The sequence below is a fragment of the Mauremys mutica genome, chromosome 8, assembly GCF_020497125.1.
Source record: "Mauremys mutica isolate MM-2020 ecotype Southern chromosome 8, ASM2049712v1, whole genome shotgun sequence".
In the NCBI taxonomy this organism is placed as follows: domain Eukaryota; kingdom Metazoa; phylum Chordata; order Testudines; family Geoemydidae; genus Mauremys; species Mauremys mutica.
In genome coordinates, this window is record NC_059079.1 from 1,620,691 (window position 1) to 1,639,058 (window position 18,368).

The window sequence follows — 18,368 nt, forward strand, 5'->3', positions numbered from 1 at the left end:
AACTCTACTATCTACACAATATACATAGACATAAAATGTAAAAACTTAAATATCTTAGAAACAGTAGCCAGTCAGTTGTTTTAATTGTCATATTTGAATTCAGCACATCAAAATACATAATAAATAGCACATTTTATCTCGGAAGCAGACGACTTCTCAAAAATTGTAGACCAGTGTAATAAGACATCAGTCTGAGTGTGGTCTCTGCCCACTGAGGGATAGCTTTCCTTGTTAAACAGGAAGAGGAGAGAGAAAAACTGAGACTTTTGTTCTTCTGTCGTCCATCCCATCACACCTTGCTGCGAACCCAGGAACTGGCAGTGCCCAGAAAGAACCTATAGCTGCACCAGGCCCAGCCATTCTGAGTAGGTGTTGTTTCAGGTCGGGGTATGAAAGGCGGAAAAGTTGAGTATTAAAAAAAATAGTTTAATAAATTAATTATTCAAGATGAAGCTGTCAATCTCAACATCATTCCTAGGATTTCATATTTTAAACAAGCATAAGGAAACTTTCTATTGTTACCTATCAGCTCTGAGTTCTTGGGGAGTCAGGGGGCAGTGTCCAGCCTGTCTGACTCATGAAAGACACCCCTCACCCCCAGCTTCTGCGTGAACCAAAGCCGATCAGAAGCAAGACTTACAAACAGCAATGACAAGACGGTGGAAGACACACCTAAACCCCTCCGGACAAGGGTGACAGCTTGGAAGTGCTGCTTGACCCAGCCTGCTGAGTCGAGGGACATATAAGGCGTCAGCTTGGTAGTGTTGATTAACCTGGTCCTCTTAGATGCACTCTGTTAATGTGTGTGTGTATTTGTCTGATTCTGGGGCTGGAAGAATCTAGCCCTAGGGAACCTAGGTCCTGCAGGATAGCTCCATTGGGAGGGGACTTGCAGAAGGGAAAAGTAGACCTAAAAGTAGATGAGAACACAAGTAGTACATTGATAGAATTATAGAAACCCCCCCCCGCCCCGAAGAGTAACCCTAATAAAGACCATACCCCAAAGTAATGGGCAAATCTGGTAACACTATTTACAAATGGGCAGACTGGGTACTTCGTTTAACTTTTTAGAAGTGCTCAACCATAACCACAAATTCACGTCTTTCTATGGCCAGAATAATTTCTTGAATTGACTGTAAGACTTCATTTTGGTTTTGTATTTACTGTTCTGCTTATGTGCAATTCTCACCTTTCAGGAGTGCTGAAAGACTGCTGCTCTCTTAACTCTTCAGCAGGTGGAGGTCAGGGGGTAGTCAGGATAATGCTGTGAAATGTGCAGAAGGATTGTCCGGTGGTCACTGAGCACCTAGCTATGTGTTGATTCACAGAATAGCATTGGCATGGAGCCTGTGGCTAGCTGATGTGATGAGAGATGGAGTGAGGTTTAGAAGTGTAAAAAGACATATGGCCCTAAATAAAGGGGGTCCCAGAGGCCACATCATGATCTTGTCTGATAGTTGGGGCTGGATGTTTCTGGGGTTCTCCTCTGGGCCATGCATCAAAGATAAAATCTTGAGCAGCAAGGGAAGGGTCTGTGCTTTAGTCCTGGGTGTATTGTCTGGACCAGCTTTTTAGTTGGGGCCAGACATCATAAGAACCTGTGTTCTGAACTCTGGGGTCTTCAAAGCAGAAAACAAAGTAGAGAGGGAGTTTGAGTGGAGCCTGGATCTCATTCACCTGGAATGGACGCTAAGTGCTTTTTTATAGTTGCTTTGTTTTACATTCAGATGCTGGCTACACCCACTTAGAGCTTAAAAATCAAATTTATATCTCCACTAATTTTGTACAAGAGGTTGTTGGGTTTTTTTTCTGTCTGAGAGCAAGCAGATTAATTGCTCTGCTCTAGGCGTGGGGAGGATGAAGGTGCATTGAAGATATCTTTCCCTACAAAGACTACTGGAAGCTATACGTTGAGCTTTACTCGCCATCTTGCTAACATGCAGATTGAAAGTGGTAAGAGTTTTGGTACACACATGCCTGTGTGTAAATCGTATCTGTGCACCTGTCAGAACGTGAGGTTTGATCCACAGTTGCCAACTTCAATGTGGTAAATAAGCACCCCGACTTTCACAATAAGCCAAAAATCAAGCGAATCCTATTTCAGAACAAGGCCAAAACAAGCCAGTCCCTAAGAACTCCGACACCCTATGTGACTAGATCCCCCGGCGTGAGTCTGGGACTATGGTGGGCCCCCTGTGCTCTCTGCCCCTGCTTGTCCCTTGCCACTGCTTGCCAGGAGCCGATCAAAAAAAAAAGAAACAAAAAGCTACAAGTCAAACAAGCTACAAGCCAAAAACTAGCCAACAAGCAACTCACAAGCCAATTAAGCCAAAAACAAGTCCAATTTTTGCATTTTTTTCGTGGGTTTGGCATGTCTTGGCATGTCTGGTTTGATCTCAGCAGTACCCTTTGGTATAATAGCAGCTGGTTTAAGCTGCTTTGTTCAAGCAATTTAAATAGTATACAGGTTTTGAGCCTCCCACATATTTTAAGGTTGGTTTCTAATCTGACCCTTCTCCTCTGGGGGAGTAGTGTGAACTGATGAATATAAAGAGTGGTTTTCAAAAATGTGTGAGTGATTTAAGAGCAAAAGACCTATAGGGATTTAGGTGCTTGTGAAAATCCCACCCAAAATGTACTGTAAAGAAAAGTATGACACAGAATGCAGTACAGAGCTAAGTGCCAGAAAGAGAGTCTGGGATCCTAAATGACACATTTTAGATGGACCCCTCTGATCAAGTACTGACTGCTTAGCCGTTGCGTGTTTGGGGCTGTGTTGGTATCCAGAGCTCCTTCTGCTGAACTCCTGGACCCTGATTCTTTTCTTCAGGAAAAGCTGGAAGGTGTTTCTCGCTCTACAGCCAAAAGGGGCTGTGAGGTGGGAGGAAATATAGCACCTTCTTTTGCAGCAGCCTGCTCTTTATTCCCTAAGGCACACATAGGGTTAATTTGGTGGGTCAGAGGGTTTTGTTTAGTACAGTGGATTTTGGTGGTTTATATTTACTTATTCTGTAGAACTGCTTTCCCTTTTTGTTAATCTTTGATTAATGGGACTTACTTCCTATTTTATTTATCTGACTGTAGTCTAAATGGGAGATGGTGGATTTTTGCCAATGACTTTCATGTGCTAGTTTTCTGATGTAGACAGTCTTTCCATGACTTGACCAACATACTCAGTATCCCTGTCTGTTCCCTCACCACTCCTGTTGAGTGCAGCTGTGAGGGTGTCCATTCGGAAATGCTGAGAATTGGTTTATAATGGATCTTACAGTAATAAAACTTCAATGTCATTTTTCTTTGTCTTTGGTATCTCTGCAGATTGTCAGCCTCCCCTGTAGGTCACTGAGAGCTCATGCACATTACTTTTTTATTAATATTATCTTTGATTTTTACTAGGAAATATGATACAACTTCTAAAATGGAGAAACATATTCTCTTGAAAGATTCACTAAGAGATCATTAACTGTATTTACGCAAGTGGACACGTGGCATTGAGTGAAATAACAGTTTATTTAGCAAAGAATGTGAATTGATTTAAGCAGATAACTTCTTGGGAGAATAAAGGGCATATGCAGTTCATGGGGTGAAATCTTTCACCTTCATACTGGAATTCATTCCCTGAATTCAGGCTAAACCAGACTAATAGATTTTCCTGTCCATGGAAGTTACTGTAATTTATTAGGAAAGGAAAAAACTCTCAAGATTTACACATTCCATTCACTTTATTACGAAAACTGGAACCGCTCAGCCTTTAATAATACTAAAACATTGTGTTTGGAATGACATCAGTTGTCTCATTCTCTGAACTAGTGAAACTGGCACCTATTTTGAGGGCAGGGTCATGACTAAGGCTTTTGTCATGGTTATTTTTAGTAAAAGTCATGGACAGGTCATGGGCAATAAACAAAAATTCACAGAAGCCGTGACCTGTCTGTGATTTTTGCTTTTGTGGCTCCATGGTTTTCCCTGCCAACGTGGTGGCTTGGAGCTGTGGGGTTCCTGCTCTACCCACGGCAACTGGAAGCTGCTGTGGGGGGGGGAGGCCTCCACCCATGGCAGCTGGGAGCTGCAGGGTGACCATATTTTCCAAGGAGAAAATGGGACACCCCCAGCTGCTCACCCGAGGCGTCCCCCTCCTCCGGCACGAGGCCGTCACCCATTTTTGGAACCTTTCAGGAGGCCTCCTGTCACTGGATCCCTGCCAGGGCCCCTCTGGCTGCCAACTCCAGAGTCCCGCAGCCCCTGGGGCTGAAGCAGAGAATGTCACAAAGGTCTCTAGAAGTCACGGATTTCACCTGCAACATAAATGTAGCCTTAGTCATGACTGCTACTAGAGACACCTCTTCTGATGGATCATCCATGGAGTGGTATTGGGGACTGCTTCTCAAATGATTGCTCACTTGCTCTTCTTTCTGGTTGGGAATGAATTAGGTAATCACTTTGTCTAATGAAGAGGACCTCTCTAGTATATTGCTTTCTACAGGATATAAAGCTGGGGCAGATGTCTTAGGGGCACCAGGTCAGAGATTACAGGGAAAGGCAAATTAAGGGATATTACTTACTTTTGCTGTCAAATTTGGAACAATAAGTAGTAGTCTCATGATTTCTGGTGTCACCAGTATTCTCAGGGGATTGGTGATAGGATATGGAGCCTTTCTCCTTGAGCATATAGGTTTGAGTTGCAGCTGTGTTGGTAGAGTTAAAAAATCATTGCCGTGTGATGTAATCTGTGGAAAATGAAGTATTGGTCTCAGGGTATTGGATATTTATCCACATTACCTGGCACAATTATTGTGGTGATTATTATAGGCTGAGCTGGTAATGGCTTTCTACACTTAAGGTTGCCCAACACTTCTTATTATCAGACCCCGTTTTCAGTTGCTTGTGACTGTGCCAAATTTGAATGGTATGGATTGAAATTTCCTATGCTAGCTGTGTCTCTCAGGCTGTGTCTCTCAGGCTGACATTTTGGGAAAGTTTCAGAAAAAAGATTCAGCCATTTCTGAGAACAAGATTTGGGAGAAATACATTGTTTTGTCTGTTTTTAAAAATGAACTTATAAGTGTTTCTTTGAGAGAAGCTCTAGTACTGCCTGTACTTTGGAGTCAGAACGTGAAATTTTGTAAAGGGGGATTGTCAGCATGGTATCAGGGATGTGCCTTCTGCTGCGCCAGTTAGAAATGAATGCCAAGTTTTGTAAGTCTTTGAAAAATCTCAGCTCACGCATGACCAGTACAGACTTGTTAGAACTTGACAGCTAAATTCCCCAGTTCCTACATGTACTGGGCGTGCTCCAGACTAGGGTTGCAGGGGCTGAGCGGCACTTCCTCTGCCATTGATGCTCCTGGCTGCTGTGCCGCCAGGTGCAGGAACGGAGCACAGGGAGACTGTCTTCTGCTCTCAGTGCTCCACCTGCTGCTGCTCAGGCAGTGAGCAAGAGGAAGCTGCCTGACTTGAATGCAGGGGGAGCAGATTGGGAAGAGGAGCAGCATGGGGCAGATAAAGGAGGAGCTTGGGGGTACGGGACTGGAGCTGGGCCAAAAGGCTGGGCCTGGGGTAAGTAGACCAGGCCACCTTAATTCTGGCATTTCCTAATTTTTGACTGCTTGGTTTTGCAATCTTAATGGGTTTTTTTAAAAAACACTTTTTGTGTTTAATTATTTATATAACTCTCCAAATCATGCTACGTGCTTTTATAGCTTTAAACAGGTTCCTGCACCAAAGAGATTGCAATCTAAGCAGTAGAAAAAGGAATCAACTCGAGTCCCTGCTTCTCCCAACACTTTCAATATTACCTTTCTTTAATCTGGACCTATGTTAAATATTGAAGTTATTTAACCCTTTGTTTTCCCTTTCCTATTTTAGTTACTTATAACCCACTTATTCCTCTTCCTCGCTGATTCACATTTCTAGTGACCCTTAGCCTATCCGCTTGCAGTCCTTCCTACCCCTTCCTCTGAATAGTCTTCTCAGTCTTGATAGAGACTGAACTGCACCAGGACAGGGTTGACACATAGTTGGGGAGAACTACTACTACTAGAGGACTTCAATCTTCTGAGTTGTCCAGCTTAATTCCTCTGACAGTCAGTAAAATTTAAACAAAGGAATTGGACTTGCGTTCCCACCATGCTGTATAAGAAGTTTAAAATTGTAATTCCATATGTAGGCCCTGATCTGCAAACAAGCAGCAATTCTTTCTCGATTTTTGTGGCACAAATCATTCTATTCACAGTTATCAAGTAGATGTTGAAGGGGTAGCACTTGTGCCTTCTGGTGTGATTATTTGTGGGTAAATGTTTCAAAATCAGGCTCGTAGTGGGAGGCCAAAAATACTGTGAGCCAAATTCATCCCTGATATATTGACTGCAGTTGAGTTCACACCAGTGAAGAATTTGGCCCACTGGGTTTCTATATATCTGTGTGGCTATCACTGTAAAACACAAATTTGAAAACTTGTATTTGGTTTAATCCTTCATGTCCTGGGACGGTCTGTTTGGGTGGTCTGTTCACAGTTTACAGAGATTAGACTAAGTGCTTCCCACTCACAGACCAGCAGCTGGATTACTGTTGGATGCTTGGGAGAAAGGGCCATATTTGTGCCAGCATTTAACTTGGCACATGATTTGCATCAGTTATAGAGCTTGCTATGCTTGGCTGTACTTCTGTTTTTATAATCCCTGTTACACTTTTATTATTAAATTGTTGACAGCCATTAGGTTCTGATTCAACTCTGGTCTTCCCTACAGTATATAAATGTGTTTTATTTCTGACCTGAGGAGATCTCATGCTCTTCTGGGGTTGGAGGAAATTTATTTCCCATGTTCATTCAATTCTGAGCTTCCCCACATTACTCTGCTGTTCTTTGTCAGCTGTGGTCTATAATTTCCTAGCATGAGTGAGAATGTAGTCACCAGGTCTGTTCAGTTACATCTACCTCTCAGCATAGTGCTTCTTTAGTGTATTTCCCCTGTGGCTTGGAGGGGAAACCCTTTTCCAGATTCTCTCTCATACTGTTCTGCCAGTGAACCCATTGTAAGAATCTTTGTATTTGTTTGTTTATTTTAATATCTTTTTTGGCCTATTATTTTCTATATCACTCCTGTTGTCATGAATGATTTAGCCACAGTGCCTTGGAATTAATGGGAAATCCTGTTGTCCACACCAGAGTGGCATGAGAGACTATGCAAATAGAGAAATCTGAGGGGCATCTTTCTCTGAGGGAAATACTGTAACTATGAGCTCGGATCAGGGTGTGTTTTCCACACACAAAGATGTGTGGAAAGACAGTGAGAGCTGTCTAAAGAGAAGGACCTGGTTCCTCTTTTCATCTTAAAAATGCACTAAGACGCTGTAGCGGTAGGTGTAGTATAAGATTGTAGATCAGAGGTCAGCAGCCTTTCAGACGTGCTGTGCCGAGTCTTCGTTTATTCACTCTAATTTAAGGTTTTGCATGCCAGTCATACATTTTAATGTTTTTAGGTCTCTTTGTATAAGTCTATAATATATAGCTAAACTATTGTTGTATGTAAAGTAAATAAGGTTATTAAAATGTTTAAGAAGCTTCGTTTAAAATTAAATTAAAATGCAGAGCCCCCCCCCCCCCGGACCGGTGGCCAGGACCCGGGCAGTGTGAGTGCCACTGAAAATCAGCTTGAGTGCCAAAGAGGTTGCCTATCCCTGTTCTAGATAGATCTTAGGGTCTGTTAAGGCTATGAAGTTTGCTCGGTAGTACTTTGAGAATGGCTCTCCTGTTTTACCACTTGAGTATACAATGTGTAGTGACTGGAGACTTGATTTTGTAGTAACAATATGCTAAGCGTAATTTCAAATAAGAATACTGTATGGACTTGGGCAATGTCCGCACTGCACTGCAGTGTAGACTATGGGGGTGTGAGCTGCACAGCACAACAGAGTGTTGCACTCCAGCTGCCCTGTATGGACCCTGCTGATGCAAACTAAAAGGTACCTGGTGTGTGTCTCCACACAGGGCAGGCAGAGTGCATCACTCTGGTGTGCTGTGCAGTTCGTACTCAGCAGCACAGTGTCGACAAACCCTAAGACTGCGTTATGCACTCCGATTTCCAAACGTGCTATCATGGATTGCTTTTGTGCCCTCATTGTGCTTGATTCCAGTCATATGGATAGTAATTATAAAGCCTCTGCCTCCACTCACCAGAGTGCTTGTACAATTGCACAATATCATAAAGGCAGGTTAAAAACAAAGCAAAGTAAAATAAAAATCACCTTAAAATTGAAAGTGGATGAATGTACCGTATTTCTACTGTGTGGACATAGCGTATCGTTGTGGGCCTGTTTGTTCAGTGGAGCCTGAACAAAGAAGTCTTGTGGTGCTGGAGTCTTGCTTTTCAGTGTTGTGCTGAACAGTAAGGGTTGACTCTGAACTGTGTTTGAATGAAGTTTGCACCTCAGAAGGCCTGTAAAATGAACTTCTATAGCAGAACAGACAGCACCAAGTTTCTGACATCAAATAGCTATCACCGGTACTTATCTCTGAGTGCCTCATAATCTCTTAATGTATTTTATCCTCACACCACCCCTGGGAATGAAGGCAGTGGTGTTGTCCTTGTTTTTCAGATAGGGAACTGAGGCACAAGAAAGCAAAGTGACTTGCCCAAGGCCACCCAGGGAATCTGTGGCAAAGCAGGGACTTCAACTCAGGACTCTGTCCTAGGCTGGTGCCTTAACTGCTGGACTATCCTTCCTCACTGTTAGTGAAGGTTGGGTCTATAAATCTATAAATAGCCATTGGTAGAAACAGAGGAATTCCCAGAGGTCCATCTAGTCTAGTATCCTGTCTCTGACAATGGCCAGTACCAGATGCTTCTGCAGGGTGTTTACATCTTCCTCTGAAGGAGGTTGTGAAATAAGCTGCCTTCCACAGTAGGCCTCAACCTGATCTCCAGTAATTAGAGATTGGCTTAAGACCTGAAACACGAGGTTTAATATCCCTGCTAATCTTTATCCTTAATTGTAACAACTCTGGATATTTTTGTTATCCATACAATCCCTTTTGAGTCTTAAATTCTTGGCCTCTGTGTGGCAATGTGTTCCACAGTTTAATTACACATTGTATGAAAAAGAATTTCCTTTTTTCAGGTTTGAATTTGCCACCTTTCAATTTGATTGACTGTTTCATTGTTCTTGTATTATGGCCCAGGGAGGAAAGAAGTTTCTGATCTCCCTTCTCTAGATCATTGATTCCATTATATACTTTTATTATTCATAGATTCATAGTTTAAGACCAAAGGAAGGGACTGTAAGATCATCTTGTCTGACCTCTTGCGCATCACAGGCCATTAATTTTCACCCAGTTGTCTCTGTATTGAGCCCAATAACTTGTGTTTGACTAAAGCATCTTCCAGAAAGGCAACCAGTCTTGATTTGATCATGTCCCATCTTATTCGTCTCCTCTCTCAGGCAGGGCCGCCCAGAGGGGGGGGGCAAGAGGGGCAATTTGCCCCAGGCCCCGAGCCCCACGGGGGCCCCCACCAGAGTTTTTCGGGGCCCCTGGAGCAGGGTCCCTCACTCGCTCCGGGGTGTCCGGCAAACTTTGTGCGGCCGGGCGCAGGAGCTTCTGCCGCTCCCGGTCTTCGCCGGCGGGGGGGTCCTTCCGCTCCGGGGCAGAAGGACCCCCCCGCTGGCGAATTACCCCCGAAGACGGAGCGGGACCCGCCACCGAAGTTCAGCCCGGTCTTCAGCGGTAATTCGGCGCTGGGGGGGCCCTTCCCTTCCGGGACCCCACCGCCGAAGTGCCCCGAAGACCCGCGGCGGGGCCCCCCTCTGCCGAATTACCGCTGAAGACCGGGCTGCGCTTCGGTGGCGGGTCCCGCTTCGGCGGTAATTCGGCGGCGGGGGGGTCCCCGCCGCGGGTCTTCGGGGCACTTCGGCGGCGGGTCCAGGAACGGAAGGGCCCCCCCGCTGCCGAAGACCCCGGGCCCCCGGAATCCTCTGGGCGGCCCTGCTCTCAGGGTAAGTAATCACACTCTTTTCATATGAGCCTTTCCTGTGCCCTGGATCATTCTCCTTGTTCTTCTCTTAACTCTTTTTACTTGAATCTTTTTGAGATGGGGACACCAGTCCTGCACACAGTATCCAGGTGAGGCTGCACCACTGATTTATACAAAGGCATTAGAATATTCTCACTGGTCACTATCATATTCCTGATTTTTCCTAACATTGTGTTTGGGGTTTTTTTTTGACCCCAGCTCCACGTTTGAATAGAGGTTTTCATTGAGCTGTCTGCAGTGACTCACTGGTCCCTTTCTTTAATTATTCAATTAATCTAGAACTCTGTAAGGTGTCTGAGTAGTTTAATTGTTTTCCCTGCTAATGTGAGTTACTCTGCTTTTATTGAATTAAATTTCATTTGCTGTCATGTTGCCCATTCATCTAGCTTATTTAGCTCTCTCTGAAGTCCTTCACAGTCCTCTCTGGTGCTGAGTAACCTAAAAGACTGTATGCTATCTGCATATTTTACTCCTGGGGGAATTTTGCGCAACTGTGCATGCATAATTAATGAGCTGAACATATTTTTAATTTTTTGTGCAGAAAATAAGCTTTGCCAAAATGTTGCTGCAGTTCCGCCTTTTGCCCACCAGAGGGTGCTGTGGTGATAGCACAAAGCAGTAGCTCCCGGCCAGCACAGGGAGGGAATAAAAAAAGCCTGCCTTCTTCGCAGTGCCTGTCAGGCCAGGTCAGGAGGCAGGGGCTATGGGGAGACAGACAGCGTGAGGTGCTGGGCGGGGGGAGTCAGATGGGCTAGTGGGGGAGGACAGACTGGGGTAAGGGCTGAATGGAGTGGAGGCATAAGACCACAGGGAGGAGGGAGGTGCAGAGGGAGGGCGTGCAGAGCTACATAGGGACAGGGGTGTGGCTGAGTGGGGGCACAGAGACACTGGGGGATGGGTACAGAGCCACATAGGGACAGGGGCGTGGCTGAGTGGGGGCACAGAGACACTGGGGTACAGGGACACATAGGGACAGGGGCGTGGCTGAGTGGGGGCACAGAGACACTGGGGTACAGAGCCACATAGGGACAGGGGTGGGGTGCAGAGCCACATGGGGATGGGAGGAATCAAGTGGGTGTCTGAGTGGGGGTGGAGGGACACGTGGACTGAGGTTTCAAGGACACATGGGGATGGGACAGATGTGCTTGACTGAATAGGAGAGGCTAGGGGTCAGCCAGGGTCTGCATGGGGGAAGCTCCCTAACAATCCCTTCCCAACCCTCAAAAAACCTGTTCCATACTTTTCCCACCCATACCAACAACCCTCCAAGTTCACACCCAGGCTCCTTCCCAGCAATTTACTTCCCTCTCCCTCAGCTCCTCTGTTACCCCTGACTCCCCCAAGCCTTTGCACTGCTTCGGAGGGGTGCGGGAGATACGGTTCTGTATTGTAGTTTAAATGAATTATTACTCAGAGTTCTGTATTAATATACCTAGTAAGGAATCTATTTGTCAAAAAACATTTCTTGAATCTGTTTTTGTAGTCTGTATTGTTACAGACATACTTGCTGACAGGTATTTTGAAATAAATGACCAAAAATAATTGAAACTGGTGTGGTTATATTGTGTTATTTTGACAAATAAAATGTGCAGAATTTCCCCAGGAGTAATATTTACTGTCTCCCTACTCATTCCCTTCTTTCCAGATAGTATATTAAACATCACAGAACCTAGTTATAGAATCCTAAGATCCCTGCTGTTAGCCTTTTGCAACAATTAAAATGACCTTTTAATTCTAGTCTTTGCTTTCTGTCTTCTAGACAGTTTTTTGTCCATGAGAATAGTTCGCTTCCCACCCTGTGACATTTTAGCTTGTGTAGTAGACTTTTGTGTGGGGCCTTGTCAAAGGCATTTGGAAGTCTAAGTAAATTGTACACATCAGGTTGTTCGGTCATCTAATCCAGTCCCCTGCACTCAAGGTAGGACTAAGTATTATCTAGACCAGGGGTCGGCAACCTTTACTATCAAAAGAGCCATTTTGCCCCCCTTCCACTAAAGAAAAATAGTCTGGAGCCGCAAAACATAACACTGCTTATAAACTTTTAAAAGTTTTAATCTTTTTTTAATTTTACCTGTTACAACAACAGAATACAACAAACAGAAGTGCAGTGTGCATGTGTAGGCCTACTTTGAAATAAATTAAACACTGAACTGTGCAGGCCTTTTTGAGTCCTTCCCGTATTTGTGTAAAATTAAAATAAAACGTAGCCCACTTTAATATAAAAAACCATATAGTTGCAGCTTAGCAGTTTTAAAAAAGTAAACATAAAATTAGGAACGTTTTTTGACAAGTCCATTTCAGTGTGCTCTCATCCTCTTCGGGTTTCTTTCTCAGCCAGCAATCAACCGAAGCACCTGAACATACAATAAAAAACTACATCAGCTCCGGGTCTGAAATAAATGTTTTTTTCTGAATAATAATAGCCTATTAAATGCTAATGTTCTCACCTGTTTCATGTGACTTCTGTTTCTGAAGTTCGATGCTGATCTTCCCTATGTCGGGGCTGTAAGATGTGACTTTGATCTTCACACAGGACTGTAGGCTCTCATTTGTGAGGTGGGAGCGATATTTGGACTTTATGAAGTTCATGCTCGAGAAAACTTGCTCGCATAAGTATGTTGAGCCAAAGATGGCCAGGACTCCAAATGCATACTTTTTCAGGTTCATATACGTGTCGGGAATGGCACTCCATGTTTCAAAAACAAGTTTGTCGGGTTTGGGGAGGTTTTCAATATTATTCCATTTGTGCTCTTTAGCGAGAGTGGCCTTCTGACGGGCGACTTCTTCGAGATCCGCTGTCAGGCTTTTGAACTTGGACACCCATAAGTCTTTATCCGCTATGTTGGCCAGTTCAATTTCAAGATCGGGCTGACTTATCCCTGTGAATGCGGATATGTTCAGCAGGGATGGGTCGATGTCCAGCGGTGTGACAGGGAAGGACAGAGTGTTTTTTTCCTTTCTGAACTCGCTGAATCTTTCTCCAAATGCAGCTTGCATTGCCATAATTGCACGGTGTAAATAATCACAATTTATGTGATTGTTCTCTTCTTTGAACTCTCTCAGGGAGGGGAAGTGAGAGAGCGTACCTCTCTGTACATCTCTGGCAAACACTGTCATCTTGCGCTCAAACGCCAGAACATCCTCCAGCAACTGCAGGGCCGTGCTTCCCTTTCCCTGGAGATTTTTATTCAGCGTGTTTAAGTGACTTGTCATATCCACCATGAAATAAAACTTTTCCAGCCAATCGAGGTCTCCCAGTTCGGGATAGCTGAGGCCTTTGCTTTCCAAGAAGGTTTTCACATGTTCCAGACAAGCAGCGAAGCGTTTCAGCACATCTCCCCTTGACAGCCACCGAACTCTGTTGTGCAGCAGGAGATCCAAATATGCGCTCTCGACTTCATCTAACCATGAACAAAACTGTCGGTGGTTTAACCCGTTTGCAATTATTTTGTTCACTATCTTAATAACGAGGCTCATCACTTCCACACATTCAGGGGGGAATGTTTAAGCGCACAGTGCTTCTTGGTGCAAGATGCAGTGAAACGTCATCAGCTCTCGATCCAGCGACTTTTGAAGTAAATTCACAAAGCCCTTCTGTGCTCCTCTCATACTGGGTGCACCATCAGTAGACACTGACACCAGGTGAGTGGTGTTTATTCCTTTGGCTTTTAGACAACTCAAAACAGCCTCACAAATGTCCTGTCCCCGCGTTTGGCCCTTTAGCGGTATGAGTTCAATCAGTTCTTCCTGCGGCCCATCAGAGTTCACATATCTGCATAACAGTGCTGTCTGCTCAATATCGTTTACATCACTTGACTCATCACAGGCAATTGAATATGCTTGAGCTGAATTGATGTCATCAATTTTCTTACTGGTGATGTTTGTTGCCATTTTAATGGTCCTGTCCTTGACGGTCTTTGCAGAGAGAGGCATTTCTTTAATTTTCTGAATAATTTCCTGTTTGTTTTTTAATTCGGAGAATAGATGCTCTGATATTTTTATGAACGATTCTTTCATGTATTCTCCGTCTGTGAACGGCTTCCCCCCTCCTTACGATCTCATGAGCTGCCACAAAACTAGCAGCTGTAGCTGAGTTTGGAGAGTTGATCCACTTCTTGAAAATATGTTTGCTCTGCTCAACTTTCCGTAGTAGTTCCGAAATCGCTCTCTTTCGCCCATCTTCAGTTGGGTACTTTTCAGAAAATGCTGAGTGCTTGTTTTGAAAATGTCTTTCAACGTTACATTTTTTGTTGTTTGCTAATTTCTCGCCACATATCAAGCACACAGGTAAGCCAACGTCGTTGGCAGTGAAGGCAAAGGAATCTGTCCATGCAGAATTAAACTCTCTATTTTCTTCTGAGATTTTTCTTTTTTGGGATGTATTCATGGTTAGCTTACCGCGGGGGTCGCACACCCAAGAATCCGCCTGCAGGTAAAGGCGAGGGCTATAGACGTGGATGTGACGCATATTTTAATTGACAAATTATAAAAACTTTTTAAAAATTCGATGTTAAAGTATCACCTTGAACTCCAAGATAACTGTGCAACAAAATAAACAAAAATAAAATAATATATAAATAAAAATTAAATTAATAAATAACCGTTATTCTTTTTTTTTTTTTTTTTCTTTTGTCAAGGCCGAAGGGAGCCACAACAAGGAGGCTGAAGAGCCGCATGCGGCTCCGGAGCCGCGGGTTGCAGACCCCTGATCTAGACCATCCCTGACAGGTGTTTGTCTAACCCAGTGGTCTCCAAACTTTTCATCTGGTGGGCGCCAGACGAAGGACCGTGGCGGCGGTCAAGCATCCGCCGAAATGCTGCCAAATTCCAAGCGGCGTCATCGAGAGGCGTCGCCACCGAAATGCCGCAGAAATTCGGCGGCATTTCGGCGGATGCTCGACCACCGGCCAGGACGTGGGCGCGTTTAGATGCCCCCGTGGGCACCATAGCACCTGCAGGAACCGCGTTGGGGACCCCTGGTCTAACCTGTTCTTAAAAGCCTCCAGTTACAGAGAGTCCACAACCTTCCTAGGCAATTTATTCCAGTGCTTAACCACCCTGCCAGGAAGTTTTTCCTAACGTCCAACCTAAACCTCCCTTACTGCAATTTAAGCCCATTGCTTCTTGTCCTAACCTCAGAGGTTAAGGAGAACAATTTTTCACCCTCCTCCTTGTAACAATCTCTGATGTACTTGAAAACTGTTATCATGTCCCCCCTCAGTCTTCTCTTGTCCAGACAAAACACACCCATTTTCTCCAATCTTCCCTCATAGGTCATGTTTTCTAGACCTTTAATCACTTTTGTTGCTCTTCTCTGGACTTCCAGAGAAGATCCACATCTTTCTTGAAATGTGGCACCCAGAACTGGACACACGACTCCAGTTGAGGCCTTATCAATGTGGAGGCCGAGTGGAAGAATTCCCTGGGTTGTCCTTACTCCCCTTTTTATAGATAGGCACTATATTTGCCCTCTTCCAGTCGTCTGGAATCTCTCCCATTTTCTATGAGTTTTCAAAGATAATCGCTAATGGCTCAGAGATCTCCTCAGTCAGCTCCGTGAGTATTCTAGGGTGTGTTTCCTCAGGCCCTGCTGTCCTGAAGGCATCTAACTTGTCTAAGTACTTTTTAACTCGTTTCCCCCTATTTTAGCCTCAGATCCCACCTCATTGTCACTGGCATTCACTCTGTTAGATGTTTGATCACTACTAACCTTACTGGTGAAAACTGAAACAAAAAAGGCATTTAGCAGTCCCGCCATTGCCACATTTTCTGCTACAGACACCCCTCGATTGATGCATTCGTTCCGTTCCGAAAAGCCTTGCGTAACTCGAATTTTGCATAAGTTGGAAACCTGTACATTACGCAAAAATTTCCGCAACTCGAAAATCCTATTTCTGGCTTATGGAACTTTTTCTGTAAGTGTGAATTTGCGTAAATCGGGTCTTGTGTAACCCGGGGAGCATCTGTATTGTCTCCCCCCCACACCACCTCCCATTGAGTAATGAGCCTATTCTGTCCTTGGTCTGCCTCTTGCTTCTAATGTATTTGTAGAATGTTTTTTTGTTACCCTTTATGTCCCTCGCTAGTTTAATTTTGTTTTGTGCCTTGGCCTTTCCAGTTTTGTCGCTACATGCTTGTGTTGTTTTTTTATATTCATTCTTTGTAATTTGACTTAGTTTTCACTTTTTGTAGGACTTCTTTGTTTTTTTTGAGTTTCAGATAATTGAATATCTCCTGGTTAAGACCCAGTGGTTTCTTGCCATACTTCCTATCTTTCCTATGCAGTGGGATAGTTTGCACTTTTGCCCTCACTATCGCTTTGAAAAACTGCCAACTCTCCCGAACTCTTTTTCCCCTTAGATTTGCTTCCCATGGGATCTTACCTACCAACTCCCTGAGTTTGTTAAAATCTGCCTTCTTGAAATCCATTATCTTTATTCTGCTGTTTTCCGTCCTACCATTCCTCAGAATCATGAACTCTCTCATTTCACTTTCACTCAAATTCTCAATCAGTTCCTCACTATTTGTCAAAATCAAATCTAGGACAGTCTCTCCCCTAGTTGATTTCTCCATCTTCTGAAATAAAAAATGGTCCCCAATTCCAATAACTTGTTGGATAATGTGTGCCCTACTGTATTATTTTCCCAAGAGATAAGTCCCCCATCACCACCAATTCCTTTGCTTTGTATGATTAAACTGACTAACCTGATTGCCTTCTATGATGAGATAACTGGCTCTGTGGATGAGGGAAAGCAGTGGATGTGTTATTCCTTGACTTTAGCAAAGCTTTTGATACGCTCTCCCACATATTCTTGCTGGCAAGTTAAGGTAGTATGGGTTGGATGAATGGACTATAAGGTGGACAGAAAGCTGGCTAGATCGTTGGGCTCAACGGGTAGTGATCAATGGCTCTATGTCTAGTTGGCAGCTGGTATCAAGCGGAGTGCCCCAAGGGTCGGTCCTGGGGCCGGTTTTGTTCAATATCTTCATTAATGATCTGGAGGATGGCATGGACTGTACTCTTAGCAAGTTTGCAGATGACACTAAACTGGGAGGAGTGGTAGATATGCTGGAGGGTAAGGATAGGATACAGGGGGACCTAGACAAATTGGAGGATTGGGCCAAAAGAAATATGATGAGGTTCAACAAGGACAAGTGCAGAGTCCTGCACTTAGGACAGAAGAATCCCATGCAGTGCTACAGACTAGGGACCGAATGGCTAGGCAGAAGTTCTGCAGAAAAGGACCTAGGGGTTACAGTGGACGAGAAGCTGGATATGAGTCAACAGTGTGCCCTTGTTGCCAAGAAGGCTAACGGCATTTTGGGCTGTATAAGTAGAGGGATTGCCAGCAGATCGAGGGACGTGATCATTTCCCCTCTATTCGACGTTGGTGAGGCCCTGTCTGGAGTATTGTGTCCAGTTTTGGGCCCCACACTACAAGAAGGATGTGGACAAATTGGAGAGAGTCCAGCAGAGGGCAACAAAAATGATTAGGGGGCTGGAGCACATGATTTATGAGGAGAGGCTGAGGGAACTGGGATTGTTTAGTCTGCGGAAGTGAAGAGTGAGGGGGGATTTGATAGCTGCTTTCAACTACCTGAAAGGGAGTTCCAAAGAGGATGGATCTAGACTGTTCTCAGTGGTGGCAGATGACAGAACAAGGAGTAATGGTCTCAAGTTGCAGTGGGGGAGGTTTAGGTTGAATATTAGGAAAAACTTTTTCACTCAGAGAGTGGTGAAGTACTGGAATGGGTTCCCTAGGGAGGTGGTGGAATCTCCTTCCTTAGAGGTTTTTAAGCTCAGGCTTGACAAAGCCCTGGCTGGGATGATTTAGTTGGGGATTGGTCCTGCTTTGAGCAGGGGGTTGAACTAGATACATCCTGAGGTCCCTTCCAACCCTGATATTCTATGATTCTGTGATTCTATTTTGTTAGTTGTTTTAAAATAGTCTCATCCACCTCTTCTTCCGGGTTTGGTGGTGTATAGTTGGCACCCTGAATGACTCATCTCCTAGATAGAAAGAAAAGAAATAATAATGATTGCAGGGGGTGGGGGTGCACCCAGCCATGGTATAGGGAGGATAATGGGGGACCATGGTATTGTCGGGGGAGGTGGAGGGCATACAGAGACTCTGACATGGGGGAAATGGGGGACACACAATTTCTGGCAGGGGAAGAATGGGGACCTGGGTACAGGCAACATTTGGGACTTGGAGGGAAAAGGGAGAATGGGGGCAGGGCCGGCTCTGGCTTTTTTGCCGCCCCAAGCAAAAAAAGCAAAACACAAAAAAAACGGCGGGGCCGGAGCAGCGAAGCAAAAAACAAAACAAAACAAAAAAC

General features: G+C 44.5%; 1 protein-coding gene across 1 annotated transcript in view; it reads left to right on the plus strand.

Moving 5' to 3' along the window:
• The window catches only part of ST3GAL3 (ST3 beta-galactoside alpha-2,3-sialyltransferase 3), a 364,281-nt gene that overhangs the window by 113,360 nt on the left and 232,553 nt on the right, over positions 1-18,368 (plus strand). The window contains exon 4 of the mRNA XM_045026125.1: positions 240-365. Coding sequence (XP_044882060.1) covers positions 240-365 — 126 coding nt within the window. The remainder of the gene's footprint in view (positions 1-239; positions 366-18,368) is intronic.